The sequence below is a fragment of the Chenopodium album genome, chromosome 13 (assembly GCF_948465745.1).
Source record: "Chenopodium album chromosome 13, dcCheAlbu1.1, whole genome shotgun sequence".
NCBI lineage: Eukaryota > Viridiplantae > Streptophyta > Magnoliopsida > Caryophyllales > Amaranthaceae > Chenopodium > Chenopodium album.
The window spans coordinates 23702514-23715299 of record NC_137846.1 but is presented as its reverse complement, the minus strand read 5'-3'; the positions used below and the strand labels follow the sequence as shown (position 1 = coordinate 23715299).

Sequence of the window (12786 nt, the reverse complement as noted above, 5' to 3'; positions counted from 1 at the left end):
GCTCTACCAACACATACAGACGGCAAAGATTGAACGGTCTGATTGACCAACTCATAGCCGCCTGCCCTTAGTAACTTGAAGAACGAATCGGTCTCACAACTATTTTTTTATTGGTGTTGTGAGATTGTCTTGTGTGTTGTCTGTCTTGTTCTCAATGACCATTTGTGTAGAGAACAGTGTTCATTCCTTAATATGGTTACACTGTGTAAGAGTCCCTCATTGCTGCTTGTGTATTACTCAGTAGGGAGTCCACTTTTATCTGAGTACCTTGTTTATGTGTAATCCATATGATGAAGGGACTCCATTGAATTACAATTTGAACAAGTAATTTGCTCCAACAATCTCAGTAAAGGGATTGTTGTTGAGGTAAACTTGTTTGACTTGCTGTATTCAACATTCAAGTATTCCTCTAATAGATTAATTGTCATTAATCATAATGCCTTCATTACTTTCATTCCATTCAAAATGTGGCTACAAAAATCATATTACATTAGCACTAGAACTTACACATCACTGCCTTAGTGGTTTATCACATCCTAACACACAAAATACACCTAACCACCTAGTCAATAAAAAAAAGAAACAATAAAAAAAATTGAAAAAGGAACTAAACACTTTAGGTGGTTATGTGTGGCAGTACATGTTGATGTTCTGACTCTTTATCTTTCCCTGACTTAGTTTGCATCCACCATCATGTCCTCTTCTGCATCATGATTTCCTTGAAGTGTTGGCCTAAACATTGTGTTTAGGTACTCCATAGCCTCAATCACTACTTCCTTCTGAACCTTCACTATATCTGGCAGGATGCCCAGATTTTCAAGTTTTTTCTTGTTCATGTGTGGGATTTTGTACTTGTTCCCACCTTGTGCCTTGAGTATTTTCATCATGCATCTCTGTAATGTGACCCTTATGTACTTGTTCACTTCTGGTTTGAATGTGTTGTAAGAGTTAATAACTTTCTCAACTAGTTCATCTAGATTCTTGGTAAAAGACTGATACTGTAATGACTGAATAGACCTAAACAAACCTAAATCCAACACATTTAAATCTAGTGATTGTGCTGGTTGGAACACAAATTATATGTTGAAGCCATTTGCTGTTGTTGCTGCAATAAACTCTTCATCTCTTGGTATTTGATGTGGCCTTGCATTATCCAATTTGCAACTATAGCTGTTATTACTTTGTAGAGTAACATGTCTCTAATTACTTCTCTATTGACATTCTGGAGTGCCTTTGTCACCATTGTCCCTACTGCTCTGTTTTTACTTGATTTCTTAGCTCTTTCTTGGACTGTAAATAGGGAATATCCCATAATTCCCATCATGAATGAGATCCCCATTAGGCCCATACAGTGGCTTTCCAATTAGTGTCATGAACATGGCCTTTAACTTAAACCTTCTGGACTGTTGTGCCATGTATGAATCTTCTTCACTTGGTAGGAGATAAAATCTCCTCTTGTTTGGGTTCAGATAGAACCATTTATCATCAATGTGAATGACTTTTTTCATATCTTCAAATGTAGGGTCCTCATTTCCTAAAACAGGGTTAATATGAGAAAGAACCCATTTCATTCTAGCTACCTTATGGTCTGATGAAAGTGTTGGCTTGTTACTTGCTGTATGCGTTCTCAGCCTTCCCTTTTTCTTCAAATAATGAAGAGTGACATGAGATATCTTCAGAGCTGCTGCATAAGACCTTTCAGTCTGCCTTAAATGAAGGGGCACTCACTGTAAAAATTTATCTGTGAATTCCCTTGGATTTGAACCTGTCCTATCTATCTTCTTAGTCCTGACATCAATCAAATTCCCCTGAGCCATCTGTTTTTTAATGTCAGTGAATATTCTTGTGATAGTTGATTTGTGAACACTGAATTGAACTGAAAGTTGCACTTTATACCCTCTTGGTAAGTTTCCATCTTGCATGTTTACCAACATTGCATCAACAATCTCCCTTCTTTTTTGCATGGTGTAGGGAATATTTCAAGCATTACGATCCCAAACTTGAACCCCACTGTGATCATACACTAAAGTATGGTGGCGTTCCAAAGGGAAAGAAAAGAGAGCAAAAGAGTCGCCAACAAGTTTTAGGAACTTGTAAACCCAAAAGACAATCCAAAAGGACCATCAAATCCATAAGGTCTTGAACCAAACAGGGTCCGGGGATGAGGGTACGAATCCAATCTACAAAAGAAAGGACTCGCCCTATAAAATAGGCCTCTACTTTGTTCTGCTCGTATTCATGTGCGCTTTTCGAATAACATACAAACATTATATTGAACCTAACCTGTTTATCTATGTTGGTTGAATATTAATGCACAAATAAACTATTATTGGCGATCACTTGAATTAAAATCACATTAGCCTAAACCAAATTAATAATTATCTTATTAAGCGTGATTTCAAGTACAAATTCCCTTAAACAATCATAAAAGGTGTGATCAAGCAATAACAATAAAATATATCAAGCAACATAATAATAATAATCAATAACAATAATGATGATAATAACATGATAAGGTATAATAAAGCTTAATAATAATAGCAAGATCCTAGGCATGATACTAACAAGATTAATAACAACTCCTAGCATGTCACTAAACAATAAAGATCAAAGCTTTAAACCTAACATGGCGCTAACATGCTATTAGAAATAATAAAGGCACCCTAAACATGATACTAGAAAGCATAAAATAACATCCTAACATGATACTAGGAAGCATAAAACAATAATAAGCATGCAATCTACATTGTGAAAGAAATAGAGAGTAAGCTAATCTACTTACTTTGAAGCCTCGTACCTCTTTCTAATAACAAAATACACGAGTTAGTAAACTTCAATGAAAATAATAAAGAATAATTAAAGAATCAAATTGAAATCAAATTAAACAAAGTTTTGACTAGTTTTGGACCAAACCCTCAGAAAATATTAAACCTTGCACGTCTAGGGCGAAGGCAACTTCGAACTTGGCTAAGTGATTCTAAGATCTTGTGAATGCGGAATTGTGTTTGATAAAAGGTTGGTTTAGAAAGAGAGAGAAAATAAGAATTAAGCAATATTGCTTAGAGAGAGAATAGAGAGAATTCATTGAGAATTGATGAAAGTAGATGAATAAAAACAGAGGTTCGGGGACCCTATTTATAAGGAAACAGTCCGGAAAATCATAGAATTTGATAACAAATAAAACTCCACTCTGTCGCTAACAAACCGACCTTGTCGCCAGAAATTTATCCTGTCGCCAGGCGACAGAGTTTGTCGCGAGGCGACAAACCTGTCGTTTGGCGACAGAGACAGTTTTTGCGGATTTTGTTTTTATCATATCTTTTGATCTAGAAGTCTAAATAAGTCATATAATATGTCGTTGGAAAGCTCTTGAAGTCTACTTTCTAATGCAATTAGAATCAGATTCAAATATTTTGTAGATAAAAAGATATGGCCGAAATAGTGAAAGGGTGTCAGTTTTGGATAGAGTTTCGTATATCTTTAATATCTTTTTCGTTATAGCTCGGAATTAATATTATAATATATCATTGGAAAGATAATTTCAATATCTATCCAACCACATAAAATTTGGATAAAATATATGAGGCACGAAAATAATATCTGACTATCTTTGAACATCTTTAAATCCGAATAGAATTAGGAAAGTTTTAAAAAAAGAAAGTTTATATTCAAATCAAATTCCATAATCTTATCTTTTCAAAAAAGGATAATTAAGATATTTTAGAAACTTATAGAAGATTCTAATCAATCCTAATTAGTTTAGGAATAGGATTAAACCTTTGGACCCTCCTCATGATCATTGGGTCGTAGGTAAAATCCGATTTGGGCCCAGTTTATTATTTTGGCCATAACTTCCTCATTAATTCATCGGAATTGGGCTTATAATATATCGTTGGAAAGGTCTTTTAAAGCCCCATCCAACTACACCATTATTGGACTCTTATCATGGACCAAACTAAACTGGATTGGACGTTTTTATAAAATAGAGTGGGTTTTCGAAAACAGAAAGAAGGATTTTAACAAAAACTAACCGCAACACTTGACTTTTCACACTTTCACCTTATTCGATTATGGTTCGACGCAAAAGGTATTCATCACTGGGTTTGGTTTTGGGGAGACACAAATGGGTGTCTACACATGGTAAGTTGTTTTCTATTAATGCTATGACTGCCTGGTTGTTCTTGTTGCATGGCTTCCAATTCAGCCTCTGCTTCTGCTTCATGAGTCCCATTTTCTATCTCTTCTTCCTGCTGCATATTTTCATTTTCAGAGTCATAATGCTCTAAGTCTTGATCTTACATCTCCTCCTCTACATCAAAGTACAATTCTGCCAAATTTTCCTCTGTCAATAAGTGATCAACATCAAAGTGTAGAGATTCATCAAGACCTGCCATGGTTGCTCTGTTTTTTGTGTGTTTGCAGATTGCTTCTGATGTTGAAGGGCTAGCTAATGATGGTTTTTGAGAAGATGAAGCAACCTTTCCCTTTTGTGTAGATAATGAAGGTTTCTAAGCAATGCTATGGAAGGAATTAGAAGGAAGATGTGCAACACTAATTAATTGGTGGGGATAATTTTTTGGGTAATTGGGGGCTAATTTAGGGTAATTAGTGCTAACTTTTGTGAAACAGTTTCATGATTTGGAAAACTGAATGTTTGTAATTAATGGCTTGAACATTAAATGCTTTTGGATGTTGGGGGTTGGTATTTATAAGCCTCTTAAATAGTGAATGGAAGATGTGAATGATCTTATAAATTTGAATTGGTGAGCAGTTTTTTTTTTTTTTTTTTTTAAATGTTGAAGGGAAAGGAAATCCCACCCCAAAATTCAAACCTTTTGAATTTTTGATGAAAATTTCGGTGGGAATGAGAGTTTCCTCTAAAGGGGACTAATATCCCCACCAAAACACATGGGGGTGGCCTACCTTCTCTCTCCTATCACTTTAATTAATTTATCAAATCTTCCCCTAATCTTTGGCCCTCAAATTTTGCTTTGGTATCCATAAACCCTCCCAAAGTTGCACAAACCAATTAACGGAGGTAGTATTATTGTGCACTAATTTATAAAGAGGACTGCCCAATTCTTCTCACCCCTCTAGTTTGGTACCCAATCCTAACCGTGATAATTTTATAAAACTTATCAAAAGGCAAATTGGTAAATACTCATTTTCATTCTAGTTTGGTACCAAGCGAGCTTTAGTTTGATAACTTAAGTTTAGTAGAGTAAGTACCAATACACAACTTTGTAAGTACCAAAAAAAATTGTTGCCAAAAAAAAAAAAAAAGAAACCAAATAAAATTTGTTAGAGCGATTTACATGAACAATGTGAGAAGAAAACAAAAATCCATAAATACGCTACATTTTAATAAAATTCCCGACGTACTGTCCACGTTAGCAAGTGTAATTATTATTATTTTTTTTTGCCAAATTTAAAACAAAACCGCTAATTGAATTAGCGGTTTTATATAATGTAAAACCGCTAATCGGGTTCATTTGACATTGCTGTGGTTTTCCGTTTTTTGGTTTTTTGTTTTTTTAAAGCATATGATATATGTCCCATAATGAAACAAAAATTATTTAAACTTATTAAAATCATGATAATTTTGAAAACTGACAACTAAAAAGTGGAAACACCTTTTTCTTGTTTCTTGTTTTTGGTTTTTGGTTTTCAAAAAAACAGGAAATTGAAAACCAAAAATGATGCCAAACAAGCCCTGAATTAGCTGTTTTATGTACTGTAATATTGATTGGCTTGTTTGAGTAAGTGGTTGAACAAATAAACCGCTAATTGAATTAGTGGTTTAGTTTAATGAACTGCCGATTCAATTAGCGGTTTCAATTTTTTTTTTAAACAATATCAGGTTTACAAAAGATGACGTGGACAGTATGCCGAGAATTTTATTACAATGTAGCGTATTTATGGAATTTTATTCTCTTATAACATTATCTATGGAAATCGCTCAACATGTTATTACAAAAATTTCCAAAAAAGCCCCTTGATACAATTATGAATTACTGTGTAGGAATTTTCCAAAATAGATGCATCCAGATTGTTCAAAATCTCCTCATAATAACCCCTATCTCTCTTTATACGATCCTCCCACCCCAACTAATTATATTTATTATGCATTTATAATTATGTCTCACTATCTCATCTAATCAATTCAATCTTGAAATGAATTCTAACACTCCCATAGTCCCATTTCCAATCCTTCAAATTAGCCAAGTTTGACAGAAGAATCATCCCCCAAAATAAAGAAAAAAAATGAATGTGTTGCAGAGCTTCCTATTCCCACCACCACCATCAATCTATGTGACAACTATGTCAATCATAAGCTTTGGTTCACTCGCAAATGCAGGTTTCTCTGAATTAAGGGGAAAACATTTACAATACTCCAAGTTTGTAAATTGGAATGTTCCTAATAAAATCCAACAAAAACAGATTATAATTTCTAGCAAAGTTGGGATGGCTTTTCTTTATACTCCTGCTTTTTTATTTGGGGTTGCTTCCTTTTTCATTTTCCCTGATGAAGGTTTCAGGTTTTTGTTGCTTCGTTCGGCTCTTACTATCCATTTTCTCAAGAGGGTACTTGAGGTAATTTTTTTATATGGATTCATTTGGTTATATTTTATCTTCATTACTATTTTTATATCTATATCGTATGATTTCTTATGACAATTTATGTTAACCGACTCCAAATCATTTTGGGACTAAGGCTTTGTTGCTGACCTTGTTGTTGTTGTATTGATTTTAGTTTATTATAGTCCTAATTCTCATGTGAAATTGTTAGAATTTCATAATTTTTATATTTCTTTTTTGGGTATTAAACAATATAGTTCTACAGAAGTGTATATCTTTTCTGCAATATGTGGATGAGTGACTTAAGCCAAATCTTGTTACTATTAAAGGTTATATGCCGTCCGTTTTTAATTGTTTGCCCCATAGCCCCGTCTTTAATTGTTTGCCCCGTACTCATATTTTATTAAGTTTTGATAGGACCTTAAATAATTTATGTGGGATTATATAATTTATATTGGTTGGTCCTCTATAAGCCGTATGGGGAAGGACGGCCTAAAATGGAAAATGAGCTCGAAAAGGAGCATACAAAAATAAATAAATAATAATGAGTGCGGGTGTACAAGGGATATCCTTTCTCAAAGTTCAGTAACTCAATAATAAATGATCAAAGGTCTTTGATTTATGAATTGTTAAGGGGGTATATAATTGAAGTTCACATAACCCTTATTGTATCAATTATTCACCAATCACCATATTAGGTGAAATTCATAACATTAGCAGTTAGCTGTTAGTCTAATTACTAATTAATTTTTATTGTTTAAAAATTATGTCATTCAACAAGACAACGAATATTGGTAAGAATGTAGCCCATTTTACACAAGGTGAGGATGTAGCCTTTGCTAGATCACTTGTTTATGGTGATAGGAAAGCTTCATTAATGTTCCAAATTTAACTCGCAATTTGTGCTCAGTTGACTGGATGAGTTTAATGTATATGATGATCAGTATAGTTCCGCAAAGGGCTAGTATATGTCATGGAAAATATGGGATGAATTGGTCTCTCCAAGTATTAACCCTATTAGGCAGTGATGAATTAGTTTGTGATGAATCGGTCTACATTAAGTGCAGGTATGATATTTAGGAGGTTCATATAACGATGCACGTGGTGTGGGGCATGAAGCATAGACGACCTATGCATGTTGTAATGCATTTTTTGTTACTGCATTTTAGGGTAATCAATTGGCTTACAGTGTGTTTGGATTGAAGGAAATGGAGGGAAAGGAAGGGAAGAGAAATGTAGAGATGGAGTATTTTTCATTTGGATAATAAACGAGGAAGGAGGGGAATTGGAGGGCAGAGAAATGGAAGGATTAAATTGTGGGAAATTGATCCCTCCAACAATGGAGAGATTTAGAAGGAAAACTCACCATTCTTCCCTCCCCTCTTCTTCTCCCCCCTCCCCTTCTTTTCCTTCCCCTTTCTTTATCCAAACACACTATTAAACTAAGGTGGCCTTTCAAAATTTTCAGAAAAAATTGGAATTTTGTTTATGATGTGGTATGAAGCATAGACAACCTTGTATGTGTTCAGCCATGAGTGCATCATAATCAAAGCTCATTGTGTTCCGAGCTTCTCTGCAATAACATGGAGAATATGAGTTTATTGCTGCCTCTTAAGTTTTTGCATATGATAAGGGTATCACCTGAAATATTTGCTGTAGTGTTGATCGTAGTTCTTTTTTTTTTTACTCCCACTTAGATCCGAGTACACTACTTTTCTCGTTTGATTAAATAAGAGTTTGCTACCCAAATTGAGATTTGCAAATTCCAAAACAGTCAAAACAATTCTTACATCTAAATTGGTGCTGCTGTAATAATTCTATGTACTACATAGTAAACCTGATATGTTATACAATATGCTATTTGCTCTGAGAACTACACATATCTATTCGCTATTGTTTGGTTCATGTCCTACTTTATGAACTAATCCAAGAAGTTCTCGTGGTTCATTTGGTTTACAGTTGTTTTAATGCATATTGCTTACCATTATTTTGTTAATAAACAATTGTAGAATAACTATGAGCAGCAATTATTTCTTCCCTAATAAAGGGACTAGACAGAAATTATTGGCTTGTATTCATGTAGCTGTCACCCAAATGCAGCGTAAAAGAGAAATCTCTTAATCTCTTTGCAGGCTATTAAATCTAAATGATGTTTGTCTTGACTATTAAATCTAAATGATGTTCGTCTTGATGCTGGTAATTATAAACAACTATAAGGCAGTTATAACAGCGTTTAATTGTAATTTAACTTTAATAGCGCTTTGATTATCATATGGATTAGCTTATGCACATGTAATGCCATTGGTCACTAGATTGTGATTTTCCCTTCTAATACTACATGTATTGTGCTTTGTAGGTGTTGTTTGTTCACAGATTTGGTGGTAGTGGGGTTGCTCTTCATGCTGCAATCCCAATTGCTCTTAGTTACTTCATCTCCACAGTGACAATGATTTATGCACAACACATATCGGGACAATTTCCAGAGCCATCTATCGACCTGACATATCCTGGAGTTGGGTTGTTTCTACTGGGTATAGGTGGCAACTTGTACCACCATTACATCCTCGCTACACTGAGGGGAGAAGGTGAAAAAGAGTATAAGATACCCAAGGGCGGCTTGTTTGACTTGGTGCTTTGCCCACATTATTTGTTTGAGGTGTTGGGATTTGTTGGTATTTCTTGCATAGCTCAAACACCATATACTCTCGCTTTCACAGCCGGAACAACCTTGTATCTGCTGGGTCGGAGTTGTTCTACTAAGAAGTGGTATATGTCTAAGTTTGAGGACTTCCCTAAAGATGCCAAGGTTTTTCTTCCTTTTATTTTCTAGTTTTATTCAAGAAGCAGAGTTATGGCAATTGGTTAGGTTATGTTTGCTGAATGACAGAACAACACCACATACAACACCTCAATTATTTAGGTGCTATTGTTTCGTAGACACACACACACACTTCAATAAGCTTGCTTTCCTACGTTGAATCACATGTTCGAATCTTCCCTAAGATGTACTCTCTATATCAGTTGGATATATCTGATGTAATTTTTTTCTTTCCATTCTGTAATTTCGTCTCTATCAATCTATTGCTGCTCATTCCAACTAGATCAGTGTTTGAAATTTGAACAACAAAATTGACGTTGCTTTTTTTTTTTTTGAATTATTTTTTCTTTTTAATACTAGGGCTTAATTTTGCTAGATCGCGCAAAAGAGTGCTAAATGTTATTTATATTTGCTCTAAGTAGTGTACAATTTTCATCTTATCTGTTGTTTATATACAGAGTACAATGGATTTCTAGGCTTAACATTACTTGAAGATCATGCTTTTTGATTGCTTTCCATTGAGTGGTAAGCTGGTGGCAAAAGAATTCCATAAAACCCCCCAAAAGTACAATAATGTGGGCGTACATCAAACAGTTTTAGGGTAGCTTTAAACTTGGATAATATGATTACTTTTACGCATTGTGCTTTGATTTTCCATTGAATAGTGGACTTTGACAGTATGCAATGGATCAAATGTTTTAGCTTCCAAGCTTTTGCAGAGGATTTAAAACTATATGCCAGTTTCGTTCAGAAAGAACAGGCATACCATCCATGAGCATCATAGGAAAATCAACAAAGTCTGTTTTCTGGCAGTCTCTAGAGAAAAGTTGTGGTAAATGCTACCTGAAAGTAACTTTGTTTTATCAATTAAAATTCATTACATGAGTTTCATATTGTCTGAAACTACTGTCCTTGCAGGTGGTCGTTATGGCATACATTACAGATGTATCAAGACATTAATCCTCTCAAGTGTACTACTGATTACTGATGTGGGATGAATCTAAAAGAATTGATTAATCGACATATTTGATTGGCTGAGGTGACGAAAGACTGAACATTCATTTGCAGACAACTTACTCAAAAACTACTGTGCAATATACAAGACTCCTAGAATAATTTATTTAATCAAGAATAGATATAGGAGAAGTGAAGGAGGTTAAGCAAGGATTTTCATCAGGAAACTTAGGAGAAAACTGCTGATTGCTGACAGAGCTTCCCTATAAAAAAAAATAGTAAACTGGTAAAGTCTAGCATCAGTCAAATTTCCCGCTCCAGTGCTACCAAGACCCCATATAGCACACTTGCAAGAGCAAATCTTGCCCGGAGGCTGTAAATGGCATGATCCATGGCGTGGAGGTTGAACCATTAGATGGAGAAGCCATCTGAGGCAGTATGGAAAACTGCGATGTTACTACAGAACAACAAAGTTAAATTCTCCGGTGCTCAACGTATTAACAATGCACTACGCAAGTACGCAGTCCAAATTTAGGCCAAATAATTGCCTTGTATATCCAATAAGCCTCTGATTCTGCAATGTGTAGGAACTAATTTACTAAAGCTGTGTTAGTTTTATAATCAGCTGAAATTTGATATTGTTCAAAGGGTTCTTTAAAAGCTCAACCTGATCCTAATTAAGATAATCAAGGATGGAACTAAATGAGGCGGAATCATCTCCCCCCTCTCTCTCCCCCCCCCCCCCCCCCCCCCTTCCCAACAACAAATCATCTACTACATCCCTAGTTTGCCCCATCTGACCAAAAAGGGACTGAAGGAGTGTGTAAAATCGACAATACTAAAAGAAACAAACTCCCATCGTATCATAACCAAAATCTACTATATCAGTCTTTAAAACAAAAAGCATTATAAACTAAATTTTGGTCCTGAACAGGCAGGTAGATACTATCATACTAGCACAATCTTTAGTATAGGGAAAGTAACCTGAGAGTTACTAATGATCCAATCACGTAATTTCTGATAGTAGCAGGAAAGACAGTAACACTCCAAAGATGTCATCATGCTATAAATTATACACATTAATCATCTAAAATTCTCATGTGTCCAACCAAAGCTGGTGGAAATCATATTCAATGGCTCACGCAGTCACACCTCATGGACATGTTCAGATCGATACATGAGCTGATGGATGACTGAACCCTCATTTTCAGACAACCTAACTCAAAAACTACTGCATGCTCAGGATAGTTTCCTAAATTTAGAGTAAAGATGAGACTACGAGTATGAACTAATGACGGGCGATTTTGACAGGAAAGTTTTCAAAAGGGATTAAAACAAGATGCGAGTTCCATTGGGTGATAACTGATAACAAGCAGGCAGGACAATCCTAGAAATCAAAAGGACTAAGTTACTACATGTAATACTAACAATGTCTAGTATATATGCTGCTAATGAGAAATTGAAGGTATGTCACATGAGAGTTAGTTTCAAAGGTTCAACCGTACTAAATATAAGAGGTTACCTTTTGAGAATGCTATCAATACATGTTCAGATATATGACATGATGGAAGACTAAACCAAAACGCCCAAGACTCTGTAAACAACTTAGACTAGAGATTGCAGAGGCAACTGAGATTTTACATAAGTATAAGACTTGTTCTCTTCACATTATTTAAATTGAATTGAAATTATTTTTATTGAAATAATTTTTACTGATATTACATTATTTATGCTGAACTTAAATTATCTTTATTGATTAAAATTTATTTTTACTGATTCACTATTACACTTGTTCTTTAAGGTGCTTATTTTTGCTACACTTAACTTATACTACCTCCGATTTTTTTTAGTTGCAACTTTGGAATATTTTATATCTCACAAATAATACTCCAAAATTGCAACTAATAAAAATCGGAGGTAGTATTATTTTCACTATATATTATTATTTTAAGGTGAAGAAAATATGGCCTAAACATAAAAATAGCTATTTAGAGAATGTATAATTTTACCTTTCAGTCTATTATGATATCACCCATTTATTTATTTTATTATTTTTTTTATTGAGGGACAATATCACAGAAAATGGTTGAATTCGCTACTTCTCATTATAATCGATACCCTCAACCTAGAACGGTCTAGGGCAATCACGTTGTATCGACGACAGGTGGGGCATTTGATTTATTTGTCATTCACTAGACCTGATTTGGTTTATACAGTTCAGAATTTATCTATCTCAATTTATGCAACAACCTCGTCAAGATCATTGGGAGGCAGCACTTTGTACGGTACGATACTTGAAAGGTTGTCCGGGTCAAAGGAACCTTTTGAGTTTAGATTGCGATCTACATTTGACAGGTTGGTGTGATTTGGATTGGACTAGTTTCTCTTTGACGAGACAGTCGATTTCTGGTTGGTTGGTGTTTCTTCTATTTCTT

At 34.7% G+C, this 12786-nt stretch overlaps 1 protein-coding gene across 2 annotated transcripts; it reads left to right on the top strand.

Moving 5' to 3' along the window:
- Positions 1–6083: 6083 nt before the first annotated feature.
- LOC145576527 (uncharacterized) lies at positions 6084–10982 on the top strand. 2 transcript variants are annotated; one of them, XR_014098421.1, is made up of 4 exons: positions 6084–6594; positions 8936–9385; positions 9856–10229; positions 10316–10982. XR_014098421.1 is itself a non-coding variant. In XM_081634273.1 (2 exons), the coding sequence occupies exons 1-2, from the start codon at positions 6265–6267 to the stop codon at positions 9407–9409; spliced, it is 804 nt and encodes a 267-aa protein (XP_081490399.1). In that variant the 5' UTR covers positions 6084–6264; the 3' UTR covers positions 9410–9679. The 2 variants fall into 2 exon arrangements, 1 of the variants encoding a protein (XP_081490399.1); XM_081634273.1 differs by lacking the exons at positions 9856–10229; positions 10316–10982 and having other exon boundaries at positions 8936–9679.
- Positions 10983–12786: the final 1804 nt, after the last annotated feature.

Bases quoted from the DNA above. Each gene is read 5' to 3' on its own strand.
- LOC145576527 (XM_081634273.1), top strand. From the start codon at position 6,265: ATGAATGTGTTGCAGAGCTTCCTATTCCCACCACCACCATCAATCTAT. The intron at 6,595-8,935 runs GTAATTTTTTTA...TGTGCTTTGTAG, and splicing joins TTCTCAAGAGGGTACTTGAG to GTGTTGTTTGTTCACAGATT.